The 15,991-nt window shown below is 46.9% G+C and overlaps 1 protein-coding gene across 2 annotated transcripts in view; it reads right to left on the bottom strand.

The window, feature by feature from the left end:
* The window catches only part of COL15A1 (collagen type XV alpha 1 chain), a 285,344-nt gene that overhangs the window by 97,210 nt on the left and 172,143 nt on the right, over positions 1–15,991 (bottom strand). For both annotated transcript variants that reach the window (XM_061591221.1, XM_061591220.1), the window contains exons 16-17: positions 10,048–10,182; positions 2,538–2,606 (exon numbers count right to left, since the gene is read on the bottom strand). In XM_061591221.1, coding sequence (XP_061447205.1) covers positions 2,538–2,606; positions 10,048–10,182 — 204 coding nt within the window. The remainder of the gene's footprint in view (positions 1–2,537; positions 2,607–10,047; positions 10,183–15,991) is intronic.

A 15,991-nucleotide genomic window follows, 5' to 3' on the forward strand; every position in this document is an offset into this window, starting at 1 on the left:
CCTTTTATACAACTTAATCTAAAATTTGGATCAAGACTATCTCATTGTATAGTTTCCATTCCAGCTAAGGGAACAGCAGCAGAGTTGCAGTACCAACAGCAGCAAGAAAGCTGTTGGTGTAACAGCAGGTTTTAATTAAATCCTCCTCAAAACTTGCAATCTTCTTTTCAGCTGTCACTTGAAAGTGCTGACCTGATTCACTTGAATGGGCTTGCATGAGAAAAACTATGATAACTTGCATGGGTTTGGGGAGAATGATGTCATTCCTAAGTCTGGTTTAGAATATTTACCTACTCATTTCCTCTTACCCCACCCTGCTTTCCCAATGACTGTGCTCTCTTCAGTGTTCAGAGATGTTCCAGAACTGCCCTGCGGTTTTCTCTTGGAACTATATGAACACAAGATGTAGCAGTGACTATATAGTAAAACATTTAGGATGCTTCCAGACAGGAGTCTACTGTGGAATTGGTACTACTCATACACAAATGTTTTTCACAGCACCCACAAAGTGTTGTTGTCATCAAAATTCGAGCCCATCCCCCCTCACCTTTTATATTTAATCTGGATTTCCCCTTAGTGCAGAAAATCTGACAAGTAAGAATAGCTGTGAACTGAAACTATCTATTAAATCTACTAAAGAAAAGCACACTTCTGTGTTCGTGCTCAAAGAGTCTGGTCTCATTTCGAAAAGTTTGGGTCTCGGTGTGCAGTTTCTGGAGCTTAGCTAGCATGGTTTCTAAGGCACTCTGATAGCCCTCCTCCATCCCACTGCTCGCTTCCATCTCACTCATGGGGTCATCGGGCAGAGGTGGTAGGGGCTGCAACAAACTGTCCTGTTAGTAGCTTTAATAGATAGTTTCAGTTCAGAGCACTTCATGAATCAGCTTACAGGTTACACAGGATTCAGCAACATTTCTAGGAGAAACTAGCATGACTACACTGCGCTAATACATTGTCGCAGCAACTAGACACGCCTCCTCACCATGCTTAAGTAACGATGTGTGAGCACCCTATTTGCGTGAACTGAGTGTCACTGTTGAGAACACATGCGTACATAACCACTCCTCCTTAGAGAGGCTACGAGGGTGCATTGAGTTTGTCGGCACAACAGTCTCTGTGTACGAGGCAAGGGGGGCTGCTCCGCCTCAGCAAGATCCTCCCATCAGAGGGACGGGTGCACTGTGGCGGCAGAGAAGCAGGTGCTGGAAGGGGTGAATCTTGGGAAGAGAGGCAACTGCCTGACCGGGCTGAGCCTTCTCGCTGGTAACTGGAGCTATGGGGTGGAGCTGTCACTGTCCATTCTGCGAGAGCTTTTTTTTAAAGTGTGCCTTTAGGCCCGTCACTGGAACCATCATCCCATTCCAAGTCCTCCTCCTTCTCCTTCTCGTCTGTCCACCCCATTTCTGCAGGGCTCATGATGGTCCCCCATCCTTACTTAAGCATGGGGGTTTGTCTAGTTGCTGCAAAAACATCTTGTGCAGTATAGTCATGCCTAGTTTCTCCCAGTAATGATGCTGAATCCTGTGTAATCTGTAAGCTGATTCATGAAGCGCTCTGAACTGAAACTATCTATGAAATCTACTAAAGAAAAGCACACCTCTGCGCTAGTGCCTCACTTCAGTGGGTTCGGGCAGGACACCTATTTCCACTAACTGATGCATGCTGAAGACACATTTGAATTTCCAACAGCCTGATTCAGAGACGTTATTCTTTAAGATCTCCACACGGTAGCAGTGGGGATTGCCTTGGAGACTGCAGTAGAGGTATGTACATTGTCGTTAACAACAACAACAATACAGAGGTCTTTCACAAGAACTGTATTATAATTTGGGGCATTTCATTTCTGCTCTTATTTTTTTAGGTGGTCGACTGGTAATGTGTACTTTTGCTGTTAATAATTCGGGGAGCCTAGGGGGCACTCCTATCTGGGGAGGGGAGATATTGCTTCACACTCTCATCAAACCAAGCATCGTATTACTATAGTTAAATATTACTCTTTCACAAAATCTCAGTATTACAAACAAACGAAAATGGATATCCCCCCCCCCAAAAAAAACCACAAGGAAGCATCAGCCTCCATTTCACCCACTGTGAAACATTACAGCTCAATGCTGGTAACATTTGTTCTTCTATACTTCTGGTGATTTTAAAAAAAACATAAACACAAAGGTACAGAAATACAGAGATACATGCCCAGTGGAGGACAGAGAAAGTGTAACTGTGGGAGACAGAAAACAAACAAACCCACAGTCCAAATACATTTTGTCAAACTCTCCACGCTGATGTGGTTGGCAAATGGTGGAATAGCAACTAATGACTGAAAAAACAGAATGTGTGGAAGCTTTAATGTGCCAATTGCACACATAGAATAATCTGTATGCAATATAAAGCCTGCATTTGGAAGTGCCCTTATCCAATAGTAAGGGAAAAATACAAGTAGCTGATTAAAAGCTAAGATATCTGAGAGATTATTATCACACGATGTCAATTAGATGTCAATTGTAGGATATAAAACTGCTGATATCAGCTTTACTTACACTTGGCCCCCTTGATGCTGGGGTTCCGAGACCTCTTGATAAACCAATGATGCCCGAGCCCTCCATATCCTATATATATATATAGTCAAAAGGAAAATTACAGAGTTATTTTCCCTGTATATTAATTGTAGGCAAAGGTTTTCGAAAGTAGGTTATTAGACATATAAAGCACAAATCTCACACATTTCTGTTAAACCTTCTGTCCACAACATTCTGTAAGTTACAGCAGAAACTCAGTGATATGAACTTTTGATGTAGGAAACTGGTAACATCAAGGATGTGTGGCCACAGTCCTCTGAATGCAAAAGGCTGGAAGATGCTGGTGGCTGTTACTCAGGTAAGCTGGCAGTACTTTAAGAATGGCCATCCTTTCCACTGCTGTGGGAAAAGAGATCATTTTCACACACTGAACAGCCAAAAATGTTTACTAAAGTAGATGAGGAGGTACCTCTTTCTCTGCTGAGTACAGGGAGAGAAGAAAACCCCATCTGCCCCCAATTCACTCTTGGCTCCCAGATTCTGCCATGAATAGAGAAGCACACCTGCCCAGAGAGGTATCTTCAAGACAACCTTTCTTAATACATTCTTGTGATCACACATCCCCATGTTAATATAAAATGTGTCTTGAATATGGCATTGCATGAAATGACCATTACACATATATGAACATATGAAGGTGCCTTATACTGTCCGACCTTTGCTGCCTGTAGCCTGCTATTATGTGCTCTGGATTAGCAACGACTCTCCAAGGTCCCAATCAGAAATCTTTCCTAGCCCTAATGAAATAGGATTTTCTTCAGTTAGAGACTTACAAGTTGCCTGTGCATTCCTGTTGAGCTATGGTCCCTCCCTATAACTCATAGTGTGCTGTGGACTGTCTCCTGGTTGTTTTAGGAATATGATGACATAATCTTTCACTTCACAAATAATTGCTGGATTCCTGCCTGAGTGCTGAATAATTGGAAAGATGATTCATAAGAAAGCATAAGCTGAGTCATCTATTCAGAATTCTCTCAGAACCAGAATGCAGTTTTTCCTAAAACACAAAGATATAGACAAGCGGCAGTGTGTTAGTAACAGGTGTTTACAAAAAATACAATCTTTTCACCTTCCACATATAACAAGCAGGATGCAATTCACTTATTCTGGAGTCACTGATGTATGTTTGAAGCTTCAAATGTACGTTATAAGCAACCTGAGAACCGTAACCGCAGGACATGTACTCATATCCCTCAGAGTGAATTAGTTATACCAAGAGGTAGTTGCCAACAGCCACCCATCCTCAGGTTATTCAGAAACATTGAACTGGGTAGATTCCCTCCTGTTCTTCTAGTACCTCTAGTCTCCGTTCAGAAGCAGACATGCAAGCAAATGCTATACAATCAGGGCTGGTTAACACACCATGGGCCAGATCTGGCCTTGCAAGCCACTGGAAGTGGCCTGCCAGCCTCTACAGTTTTCTTTCCAGATCTGTTTGGGAGATAAAGCATGAACTTCAAATAATAATCTTTAAAAGGAAGGGACATAGGAGGCCCTTACAACTCTGTCTAGAGGGTGAGTGACCAGTGGTCGCCTAAGGGTTTCCGGAGAGGTGCCCTCCCCACTCCACAGGTTTTGCTGCAGGGTGGGGGCTGTCTGCTCCATTCTCTGCTGACCAGAAGGACACTTCACGGTAAGTCCAACTTTCCGTTCTCAGTCAGTGGAGGACTGGAGCAGCCAGGAATGGGATATACCTGAGCAGTGACCCCCCCCCATCAGTGGAAGCAAACCTAGGCTACCACCGTCTGAAGAACCCTTCTGCTGAAAGCAGCTTCAGCAGAGGCAAACTTATCCACCTTGTAGTGCTTGATGAAGGTGGATGGGTGAGCCCAGGTGGCAGCTTTGCAGATTTCCTCCAGTAGGGCATCCTTGTGGAGCACCATCGTGATGGCAGCCCCTCTAACTAAGTGCACAGTGATCCCTGGAGGGGGAGCTCTCCCTTTGGCCTGATTTGCCTTAACCATGCAATCCTTCACCCAGCGGCTGATGGTGGACCTGGACACCTTTAACCCCTGTGTGCCCTGTTTAAAAGACATGAACAGAGCCTCAGACCTCCTATTTGGTTGTGTATGGTCCAGGTAGACCCAAAGTGCCCATCTGACATCGAGTTTGTGCCACTTCTCCCTGTGATGGACTGGGTTGGGGCAGAAGTTGGGTAGAGAGATGTCCTATCCCCTGTGGAAAGGGGACATAACCTTGGGGAGAAAACTGGGGTCAGGGCGAAGAACCACCTTGTTTGGGTGGAAAATGCACAGCTCTTCCAGGATGGAGAGGGCCCCCACTTCCCCCACTCTCCTAGCTGAAGTTATTGCCACAAGAAAAACTGTCTTGAGGGTGAGGTCCTTGATTGGTATGGAACATGCTGGTTCAAATGGATGTTGTGAGAGAGCTCTGAGGACTAACGAAAGATCCCAGGAGGGAAGCCTGTGTTGCACTGGGTTGCCCCTCGGAGAAAGTGTTTGACTTGAAGGTGAGAGGAAATGGAATAGCCCCCCACTGTTGGAAACACACTGCCTAGGGCCACCACCTGACTCCTGAACGTGTTGGGGGCCAGCTTCTGGTCCGGACCATCTTGCAGGAAGTCGAGAATGGTGTGGATGTGACATTCTGCAGCATGTAACTATTTGCATCTACACCACCTGTGGAACGCCTTCCAGGTGAGGTCATAAATTCTCTGGGTGGATTGTTTGCGAGATGCCAGAATGGTGGAAACAACCCTCTCAGACAGCCCCCCTCCACTTAGCCATGGCCGCTCAGCCTCCAGGCATGAAGCTGGAGCCACTCTGGGTCTGGGTGAAGGATGGGGCCTTGTGAGAGGAGATCTGGTCTGGTGGCAAGGCGCCATGGTGGGCTGAAGTTGAGGTTCACTAGGTCGGAGAACCACGGTCTCTGTGGCCAGTGTGGAGCCACCACTATCACCTGGGCCTGGAGAACTCTGATTCTGTGGAGCAGTCTGGACAGTAGAGGTAGAGGCGGGAAGGTGTAAAGAAGTACCCAAGGTCAGGGGGCTGACAGGATGTCTATGTCCTGGGTGCATGGATCCCAGCCTTGTGCCATGAACTGGTCCAGCAGGGCATTCACTGATGAGGCAAACAGGTCCATGCATGGAAGTCCCCACTTCAGAGTGATGTCTAGGAACCAGTCCAGGTGAAGAGCCCACTGGACTTGTTCCCGGCTCAGCCAATCAGCTTGTGTGTTCAGGATCCCCTGCACATGTATGGCCGAAATGGATGCCAGGTGCCTTTCCACCCATTGGAACAGCAGGTTGGTGTCCTCCTGAAGAGAGTCCGATTCCATGCCCCCTTGTTTTCAGACTTGCAATTTGGCTGTGATGTTGTTGGTGCATACTAGCACATGTGTCTGATAGATAAGAGGCAGAACTCCTAGAGTGCTAGTCAGATCGCTCTGAGCTCCAGCCAGTTGATTGACTGGCACTGCTCCTGCGCTGACCACTTCCCCTGTGCAATGTTGGAGAACAGGTCGCTCCCCAGCCATATAGGCTCGCGTCTGTGGTAACTATCGAAACTGTTGGGGCTCTGGGGGCAAGGCCTTTCTCCAGATGAGGCAAATGTCCCCACCACTAGAGAGACTCCTGCACATGCCTCACAAGGGTGATGTGCTAGTTCGGCATGAGGTGATCTGGTCCTGATACGGAAGTAGCAGCCACTGCAGGGCTCAAGTGGAAGTGTACCAGGGCACCAAGTCTATGGATGCTATCATGGAGCTCTGCAGCTGAGCCAGTTCCATGAGAGGAGCATGTCTGCCTTGCAGGCACATGTGCAGCTGGTGCAGAAGCTTATCCGTGCATTTGGTGGACAGGAAGAGCTTGCTCTGAGCTTCATCAATGACCACTCCCAGATGTTGAAGGTGCTGGGCAGGGATCAGATGGCCCTCGTCCCTGTTGATGATGAAGCCATGGTTCTCCAGACACTGGATGGTCATCTTGAGATCCTGTTGTGCCACAGTCGCTGAGGCAGCCCTCACCATAAGGTCATCCAGGTAAGGGCATACATGGACTCCCTGAGTGTGAAAGTGTGCCACTACTGCTACCACAATTTTGGTAAACACCCACAGGACTGAGGTGAGGCCGAAAGGCATGGCCCTGTATTGGTTCTGGTGGTAGCTGTGCACAAAGCGGGGGAAGGGTCTGTGCTGCTGGAGAACGGGGACATGTAGGTATGGCTCTGTGAGATCTATAGATCACAGGAAGTCCCCCGGCTGAATGGCTTCTGCAACAGACCTGAGCGTTTCCATCTTGAACTTCTTTGTCCACAGGAAGCAGTTCAGGAACTTTAAATCCAAGATGGTGTTGTAATCACCATTGCGTTTGAGGACTGTAAAGAACACAGAGAAGATTCCTGAGGACCGTTGATGCTCTGACATGGGTTCTATGGCGCCTATCTCAAGGAGGTGAGAAATGGCATCCAGGGTTATCTGCAGCTTCTCCAGGTCACGTGATGGAGGAGCTGCCCTCCAGAATGGTGGCAAACTCTAGGGAATAGCTGGACTGGATGGTGCTCAGTATCCATTTGTCTGAGGTGGAGGCTGCCCAGGCATGTGCAAAAAATTGAAGGCTGCCCCCCACCTGGGCTATCCTGGCATCATGCTTGGCTTGGCTTTACACTGGGCTTGTGGTTTTTTGTTGCCTCCCCCCCCCTGCACTGGAGGAGGGTATGGAATGGGTGTGCTGGTGGGAAGAATTCCAGGGACCACAGAACTGTCGAGTAGTCCTGTAGGTAGTTGGATAGTCCTTGGGGTGAAAGGAATGTGAAGTTTTCTTATGGGACTTGTCATCCTGCCTGGGAGCGGAAGTGCCTTCTTTTTATCCTTGGTCTCCATCAGGTGGCGCTCTAGAGACTTGCCAAAAAGTTGACCACCCAAGTAAGGCAGAGCTGCAAGGCTGGCTTTGGAGTGATGGTCCACTTCCCACTGTTTCAGCCAGATATTGCATCTTACTTCCACTCCATATCCAAGTGCTCATGCTGGTACTGCAGGCTGTCCAAGGAGGAATCTGCTAGGAATCCAGTTGTTTTTGCCAATTTGTGCAGCCCCTCCTTGATGTGACTGGGATCAGGAGGCACTTCTGTTCGCAGCGCTTTAGCCCACTTTACTGCAGCCCATACCAGGAAAGAGTTGGCTGCCAAAGCTCTCACGGCCAATGCAGATGCTTCATGTGCATGTTTTAAGAGAGCCTCACTGCGCCTGTCACTTTGGTCTGAAAGAGTATCCACTCCTTCTTTGGGGATAACTGCCTTGGCCCTGAGGGCAGATACAGGCTCATCAATGGCCAGGACATGAAAGGTTGTCATGGTCGTGGCAGGAAGTCCATACAGCTTTTTGGTCAGGGCATGAGGAGCTTTGGATTTGGCTGGATGATCCCATTCTTCCTTAACAATGTCTTTGAAGAACTTTGGAAAGGGAATGACCACCTTCTGATCCCCTAATCTGGGGAACACGTCTGAAGCTCCCTGTTCCCCTTCCTCTAGTTCCCCCACCTGAAGAGTTTCTTCTATCTGGGCTGGCATCTAAGGAGGAGGAAGAGGGGGAAGAGCAGGAGGAAAATGAGAAGTAATCACGTCAGCGAGCTATGGAGGGCTTGGAGCCTTTTTTCCTGTGTGCACGGGCCCAACACTTGGTTAAGGAAGCCCTCGGCTCCCTCATCATGGCCTTGTTAAACCAGACCAGCATGGCTGACAAGGTAGAGGGCTTATGTAAATGGTGAGATTTGGTGCACTTTTTTCCTGCAGGAGCCATGTGTGCAGCCCCCCCCCCCGGTTGAGTAGAAGGGAGCTGAGAAAACAAAACTATTTCAGGTGGGGAGTCTAGCCTGGTGCCTGCTACTGAGGCGAGGGTGACTAGAGGATTGCTTAACTGAAAAGTGGATCCCCCCCCCCTGCTCAGGGACCCATTTTGCTCGGCTGAAGTATGAGACGGGCTGTCTCCCCCCCACCCCCAGACATATAGTTAAAATCCCAGCTGAAAAAGGGGAAGAGGCTGGAGCAGGAGATTCCCCCCCCCCCGATAAGAAAAGCTTAGCAGCTTTACCTGAAAGCAAGGTGGCAAACCGCGCTTCGCAGAGGCCCATTGCCCCAGAGGGGTTCCAAATCAACAACAAGCCTTGAATAGTGAGGGACCAATCCCTGCTCCTCCCAGGCTCTTTAGCGGCAATGCTCCTGAAAAGCTTCCCTCTCCTTAGGACTGCAGAAGAGCATTCCGATAGAGGACAGCAGGGAGAGGCATGAGATGGATCCTGGCCTCTGCTGCACGCTGGCACTTCCCTCCCCTCTTCAGAAGAGAATCCTTCGTTTCCTCCTTCCAATCTGCCTATTCACTCAGGGCTAGAAGTGGAAGAGGGAGGCAGAAGTCTGTCTGCTGCAGCTGCAGTTGATGAAGATAAACTCTCTGAGAAGAGCAGAGAAAAATAACTAAACTGTTCCCAAATTCCTTATGGGAAGCAGGGAGGAGGAACAGGTTGACTCTGTTGCTCACTGAAGGCAGAGTCCAGAACTGGAGATCAGGAGAAAGTTTCCTCCTCCTTCTGACCAGCCACCAACTAAACTTCTTATAGTGCCTCCAGGATGAGTTAACCCATTCCTGTCTGCTCCACTCCTCCACTGACCGAGAATGGATTATCTGGAAAGGCAAATCTAAAAAGCAGGGCTCACGCCAGGCATGCCAGGACCCTTGGACACCAGCCTGCCCCGGTACCCACATGCACACATGCATGCCCCACCTACCTACCTTCCATGATCCACTGCAGCGTCGGCTCCCAACCCCGCCGTGGATTGCGGAGAGGGAGCTCCTAGACACTCCCCCTACTGCTGCACAGGCCCACAATGCCCACCTGCATGCTCCACCTACCTCCCCCTTGACGTAAATGCTGGTCGCGCTGCAGACGCAAGCTTGCCATCAACCAAGATGGCAGAGGAGGATTCCCTAAGGGGCTGATGCCTCCGCCACCATCTTGGTTGATGGCATGCATGCATGCTACATGCGCGCATCCCTGCCATCAACCCAGATGGCAGAAGGGGAATCAGCCCCTTAGGGAAACCTTGGCCACCATCTTGGTTGATGGCAGGCTTGTGCCTGCAGCGCAACCAACATTTACATCAAGGGAGAGGTAGGTGGAGCATGCAGGTGGGCGTCGCAGGCCTGCACGGCAGCAGGGGGATATCTGGGAGCTCCCTCTCATGATCCATGGCATGGTCAGGAGCTGATTCGGCTGCGGATCGTGGAAGGGAGCGCTACCCACCCACCCTAAGGAGGGGACCTTCAGGGGCCCTCTGCCAGGGCCTGACCTGGCCGCCCATTGGCGCCAGCCTTGCTAAAAAGGAATTTTACTCAGACCTATTTAAGCCAAAGCATTACAGAATATTTTTATCATCTAAGTTGAATTACATTAAGAAACATAACCATGATTGACATATTCCTTCTGAAAATAGAATCCAGTAGCCCCTTTTAAACAGAATACCTCAAATCCAAATCCATAGCCTGAGCTATTTGGTCCTGGAGGTCCCGGGGGTCCTGGGGGTCCTAGTTTCCCAGGCTTCCCATCAGCTCCTGCCTGCCCTTTGGGGCCTGGTGATCCAGTATCTCCAGTGTCTCCCTGAGAGAAAATAACAGATTATTTTGCATGATACACGTATGGATCTGTAGTATTAAGTGGATAGTAGAGAGGAAAGGTGCAAGTAGAATGTGAGCAAGGCCAGATATTTCATGGTGCAAATGGAGCAATTGCACTAGGGCCCTGTCTACAAGAAGGGCCAGATTCTGAGCTTTCATTTTTTTTAAAAAAAAAGTTAAGTAAATTGGCCTGATATTAAGGAAGTGAGGAAGCAAAACATGCAGACAGAGGAGCCAGTCTTGCTTTTCCTGCCTTTTCAGTGTTTTAGTCAAAGAGTGAAGTCAGAGCTGTGACTGACAAGTCAACACCAGGATACAGAAATCCTAAAGAGCAGTTATTCCCCTTTTAGTTTCTGTTTCCTAGTCTATCTCTGTAGCTTGCCCAGGCTTCGCAGCAGCAGCAGCCAGTCAGGTCAGAGAAAACTATGTATATTCAGGGCCAGCACCAGATATGACTGAACCCAACTGCCCTCCTAATACAGGCAGCACAGGGATTAAATAGGCCTGCCCCACCTACCTCCCACATCAACATGTACACCACACATGCTGTGCACACATGGTTGCCATGACCCAAGATGGCAGTGGGGGCATCAACCCTTTAGGGACAGCCCTGCCCCCATCTTGGGTGATGGTAGGTATATGCAAGTAGTATGCAAGGCATGCATATTGACGCACTGATGTGGCAGGTTGGTGGGGTGGGTGGGCTTATTTAAGCCCATGACGTCTGTATTGGGGGGGTTGCCTGGGAGCTCTGCAATCTGCAGCAGCATTGGGTTGCTGGGTCCCACAACCTGATGCTACTTGAATCGTGAAGCAGGAGCTCCACCATCCCAGCCTGAGATGGGGCCCTTCTGGGCCACAGGGGTCCTCAGCCAGGGCCCAACCTGGCCACCCACTGGTGCCAGGCCTTTGTACGTTTGCATTTAATATACTACAGCTTTAGTTATCTTAAATGTTTTGGTTATCTTCCCCCCTCCCCAAAAAAGCAATCTAATAAATGAGAAGAAAGTTTGGAGGTTTGTAAATAGGAAGCAATATATAGTATTCTCTGTGAACAAAGCTAAGAATTTTGGTAAATTTAATCTGAACAGGGTTAGACTTTGAGTGCTGGGATTTGTGTTGGACTTCTGCACAAAATGACAATGGTGAAAAGTGTGTGGAAAAAAGAAGGCTGATTTTTAAAACATTTAAGGTTTTAGTATAATTATGATTTGTCTTATTACTGATCTTTGTAAGTCACTCTGGAAGACTTTTTGGGGGGCTGAAGAATAGGGGAAAAATGCTTTCCCCTCCGTCAGTAGTATATGCCAAATAAAAATACTGCTGCTTCAGAACAGTGGAGCTTGGCTGGGTTCTTGAAGCAATGAGATGTATTCAACGGTTAGTTAAAAGAAATAGAGTCAACAAACCAGAAGCAATAATTTTTTTAAAAATTGGCAGGAGCGGAAGGAGCCCCCCTGAATAGAACAGCAACCAGACTGGATGAAACTAAAGGTCTACCTACAGGAGTCTAGCATCCTGCTTCCCACAATGGCAGCCAGATGCATCGGGAAGCCCATAAGGACGAGACCACATGCTGGTAAGGAAGAGAAAGATGGAAGAGGCCAGCAAATCCACCCTCACAGCTCTCCCTAGCAGCCTTACTGCCCTTGAAGCCTGAGAGTTTTGTTGGGATCGGAAAAAGGAGAGGAACACCAGCGGTGGCTTATTTACTGAGTTACAGCCTATTCCCTATTTAAGGAGTATTGCCACAGCCCCTTCTCCTAAGGAAACCAAATGCTGTTTGTGTTGGTTAGTAAGGAGGAGAGAGGCAGGAGAGGCCGGCAAATCCACCCGCACAGCCTTCCCTGGCAGCCCTCCTGCTGAAGCCTGAGAGTTTTGTCAGTACTGAGAAGAGGAGATGAATATCAGCTGTGGCTTATTGCTACTTTCTGTTTGTTTTGAGTTTGATTTTTGCTCTATTGCTACTATGGACAAGGAGTGTGAGCTTCATTGCCTCTGGACAATGATTCATACCACTCAGGATGAAAGCCTGGATGGGTTGGAAGGGATGAAAGTTGTTCAGTTGCTCAAAAGCCACAGAGTGAGAGTTTGCTAGCACAGAGTGGGGCCTTCTTTGTGTGAGATATAGAGGGGGGAGTGAGCAGGCTGCCATTGCTGATAGAGTGGGAACTGTTGTTAAGAGTGTTTTATCAGTTCGAATGTTCTGTGTTTGTTTTATCTAGGTTAAACTGGAAGATTTACTTTTTGTCCTTGTAATTTTGTTCACTTGTGTTCAGACAGAATTGTTAATTTGTTTACTGAACCTGTTTATATGATTTTGTAATTTTTGTATATTTTTTCTGTTTATCTTATTTTGTTCCCTGCTCAGGGGCTGAAACTTCTCAATGAAGAGTGAGCTATAAATATTAATAAATAAATAAGCAGGGTTTGAGGCCAATAACCTTTTTTCAATTGCTTGTCTGTCCTTCCTGAACATAATCAGAGGTAAACTGCCTCTGATCCTGGAGAAAGAAAGGTGTCCATCAATGAATATTTAGACCAGATTGCTGTTTGGAACCTCCAGGTTCAGAGCCAGTCTACCTGTGAAAAAGCTGAAGTTGTGGCTAACAATACAAAAAGGCTCTTGCTCTCACACCCTGCTTTGTCTAATCATCTTTTAAAAGATGGTAAGCCAATGGCACACAACACATGATGTGCTGTGTAAAGAAGTCCTGTCTCTATAACAGTCACCAAAAAATCTCAACTAATTTATTTTGTCTTTGCTGCTTTGCTAAGTTGCGGCTTTGTGTGGATGCTTTCAAAGTTTTACGTAACAAGCACTTGATGTTAGTGATGTGTTAGAGTCTTCAAAAGCCAAAAGACTAAACACCTCTGGAAATTCATGCCTGATGAAACATGGGCAAATGAAGTTGTCTGGGAAGGTTCTCAAAAATTCAGTCTAGAATCATTTTCTCCAATTATTGAGAAGTTATCCACTTGTATAAATTAATGCCTACAAAATTGCTCTCAACAAGTTTGGATTCCTCAGCAATTTTATTCAGATGTCAAGTTAAAACATCCTCAGTGCTGTTGCAAATTTACAAGAATGTTACCCAAAAGATAGTGATGTTTTCCTGAAAAATTTCTTCCGTTTAAAAGCTCTGAAAAACAGTCATGTTTGTCACTAGAATCCTTAGAAATTACAAGAGTGCTTTTCCAAATGTAGATGTTGCCCTCAGAATTTACTTGTGCCTGTCCATCACCAACTATAGTGCTGAGAGATACTTTTCAAAAATGGCACATATAAAAAATGAACTGAGGGCAAATATACTGAATGCAAGACTGAATGCTTTGGTGCTGATGAGTGCAGAAACAAGTCTTCTGCACAGTGTAGATTTTGAGGACATAGTCAATGACTTTGCAGCAGCAAAGGCAAGAAAAGGTTAATTGTAAGGAAAGGCTTCCACTTTATAGATTTCACTGTCATTTCATCTGATATTACACACATAACCAAAGTTTTAAATTTTAGGCACCTAATTAGAACATTTTTGATTCTGGCCATTTTTAGTGTATACGCTAACATTGGTTTTTTAATTGCTGTTTTATTAGTGGTTTTTCAGAACTGTACACATTCAGATAGGAGCATGCATGTGTTGCAGCATACAAATACATCTAATAAAACAAAAATAACTTTAAAAAAGACATGCATTCCCTTCTGGCGGAGGGGGACCCCTTGTAGTGCAGGATTGCTTCTCAGTATGATACATCTTAATCCCGTTAAACTACAGAATTCGCTCCCACAAGATGTAGGGATGGCCACCAACTTAAATGGTTTCAAAAGAGAATTAGACAAATTCATGGCGGTTACAAGTATCAGTGGCTACTAACCATGATGGCTGTGTTCTGCCTTCACAGTGGGAGGCAGTATGCTTCTGAAAGCCATTTCCTGGGAATCACAAGTGGGGAGAGTGCAGTTGCATTCGGGTCCTGCTTGTGTGCTTCCCATAGGCATCTGGCTGGCCAGTATGAGAACAAGATGCTGGACCAGATGGGCCATTTGCCTGATCCAGCAGGTTTCTTCTCATTTTCTTATGTTCTTAAACACTTTTCCCATTCTGTTTCAGGTGGAAAGCTTCTTTGTTAGATGTGGTATCTCTTTTGCTGGCTCCCATGAATCAAAAATAAAACTGAACTGCCTGTGTTAAAGTTACCTTAAAAGACCACAAAAATGCACAGTAATGGCGCAATGGAAACAAATAGAGTTAGTTCAGTGTTAAACCACAGGCAGAGTTCTAAGCAAAATCTTGGCACTGTTGAATCCAAGTTTACCAATGATATCTAACGAATATTATTAAAAGTTGTCTGTCTAGTTAAAATATATATCCCTGCACAGAAATACAGGAAGATGAGCTTGGTAGTTCCACCGAGAGTATCTGGATTAAAATTAATGGGGCAAGTAATAAAAGGAACGTGGTGCTTGGAGTCTATTACCCACCACCCAATCAAGGAGAAGACGAGAATGTAACTTTTGAAAAGCAAATCGCCAACGTTTCAAGGAGGCATGATGTAGTAGTAATGGGGGATTTCAATTATGACGGTCCTGCCCATTTGGTAGGGGCGGGTTTGCCTACACCCTATTTCTAGGAAGGCTCGGGAAGGTTCCAGAAATTGTGTAAGAGGTCAGGTGGAGTATCTTGACCAATGGGGTAAGGGTTTTGAGCGGCTATATATAGCCTGCTCCGCTTTAAGAGCGCGCCTTTTTTGCCTTGCGGCACGTTAAGAAAAGGCTCCTTGGGTCTCCTGCTGCTGACCGTCTTTGGTGAATTTTCCTTGTAGAGGTTTCCTGCTTTCTACTGCTGGTACTCTCGTGCCTTGTTTAGCTTTGCTTTCTCATCAGCTGAGAGGCGGGTGTGGGGCTTGCCTATTGGCGTTAGTGCCTCGTCTTACCTACTTCCCGGGCGTTCTTTCTGTTTGTTGCAGCCTTCCTCTTTTTCCCGCGCGTCAGCTGGGCAGCGGTGTTTGACCGGCTGCCTCGGCTTGCCGGCTGGCTCTGGCGCTGCGGCGCTGAGCCTGCACGTGGCTGCTTCCTGGAGTTCTCCCTCATCGCCTTCCTTTTGTTGGGCCCCCTTTTCCCGCGCGTCAGCTGGGCAGCGGTTGCAGTGTTGCTTGCTAGCTCTACTGCTGCTGCGCTGAGCCTGCACGTGGCTTTCTATAGGACTTCTCACACTTTGCCTTCTGTTGTTGGCCCCTTTCCATTTGTCAGCTCTTCCTGGAGCTGGATGTTTGCAGGTGCGTTCCAGCACCAATCCCACCCCATTTATTTCAGGGGCCTTCCTTGCACCCTATTGGGGCCTTGCTAGAGTGGGTTTTAAGCAAGTGCTTTGCACAAGCAACCCCCCTTTGTGGATGGTAACCTTCATTAACCCCCCCCTCCATTCAGCCTGCTACATAATTCTTCCACCCCTTTTTGGATTGTGGGGAGTTGGGTTCTTTACCCCTCCCCTTAGCCCCCTCCCTTATTCCTTTTGCCTCTTTCATGGGGGAGGTGTGAGTTGCTCACAAGGGTGGGGGGTGTCTGCTTGTTTTGTCTTATTAATTAATTATATATAATATTATTTTATTATTAAATATATAAATAGATACGTACATGAATTAATTTTCAGATATTTCTAGATATATAATATCATTTTATTATTATTAAATAAATAAATACATGAATTCATTTTAATATTTATAGATATGTATTTAGATTCCCCCCGTTCCTTTTGCTTTTTTCGCGTAGGAGGGGTGAGTAGCTTGGAAGGGGGGGG

This window comes from Rhineura floridana, chromosome 11 (genome assembly GCF_030035675.1).
Source record: "Rhineura floridana isolate rRhiFlo1 chromosome 11, rRhiFlo1.hap2, whole genome shotgun sequence".
Classification (NCBI taxonomy): domain Eukaryota; kingdom Metazoa; phylum Chordata; class Lepidosauria; order Squamata; family Rhineuridae; genus Rhineura; species Rhineura floridana.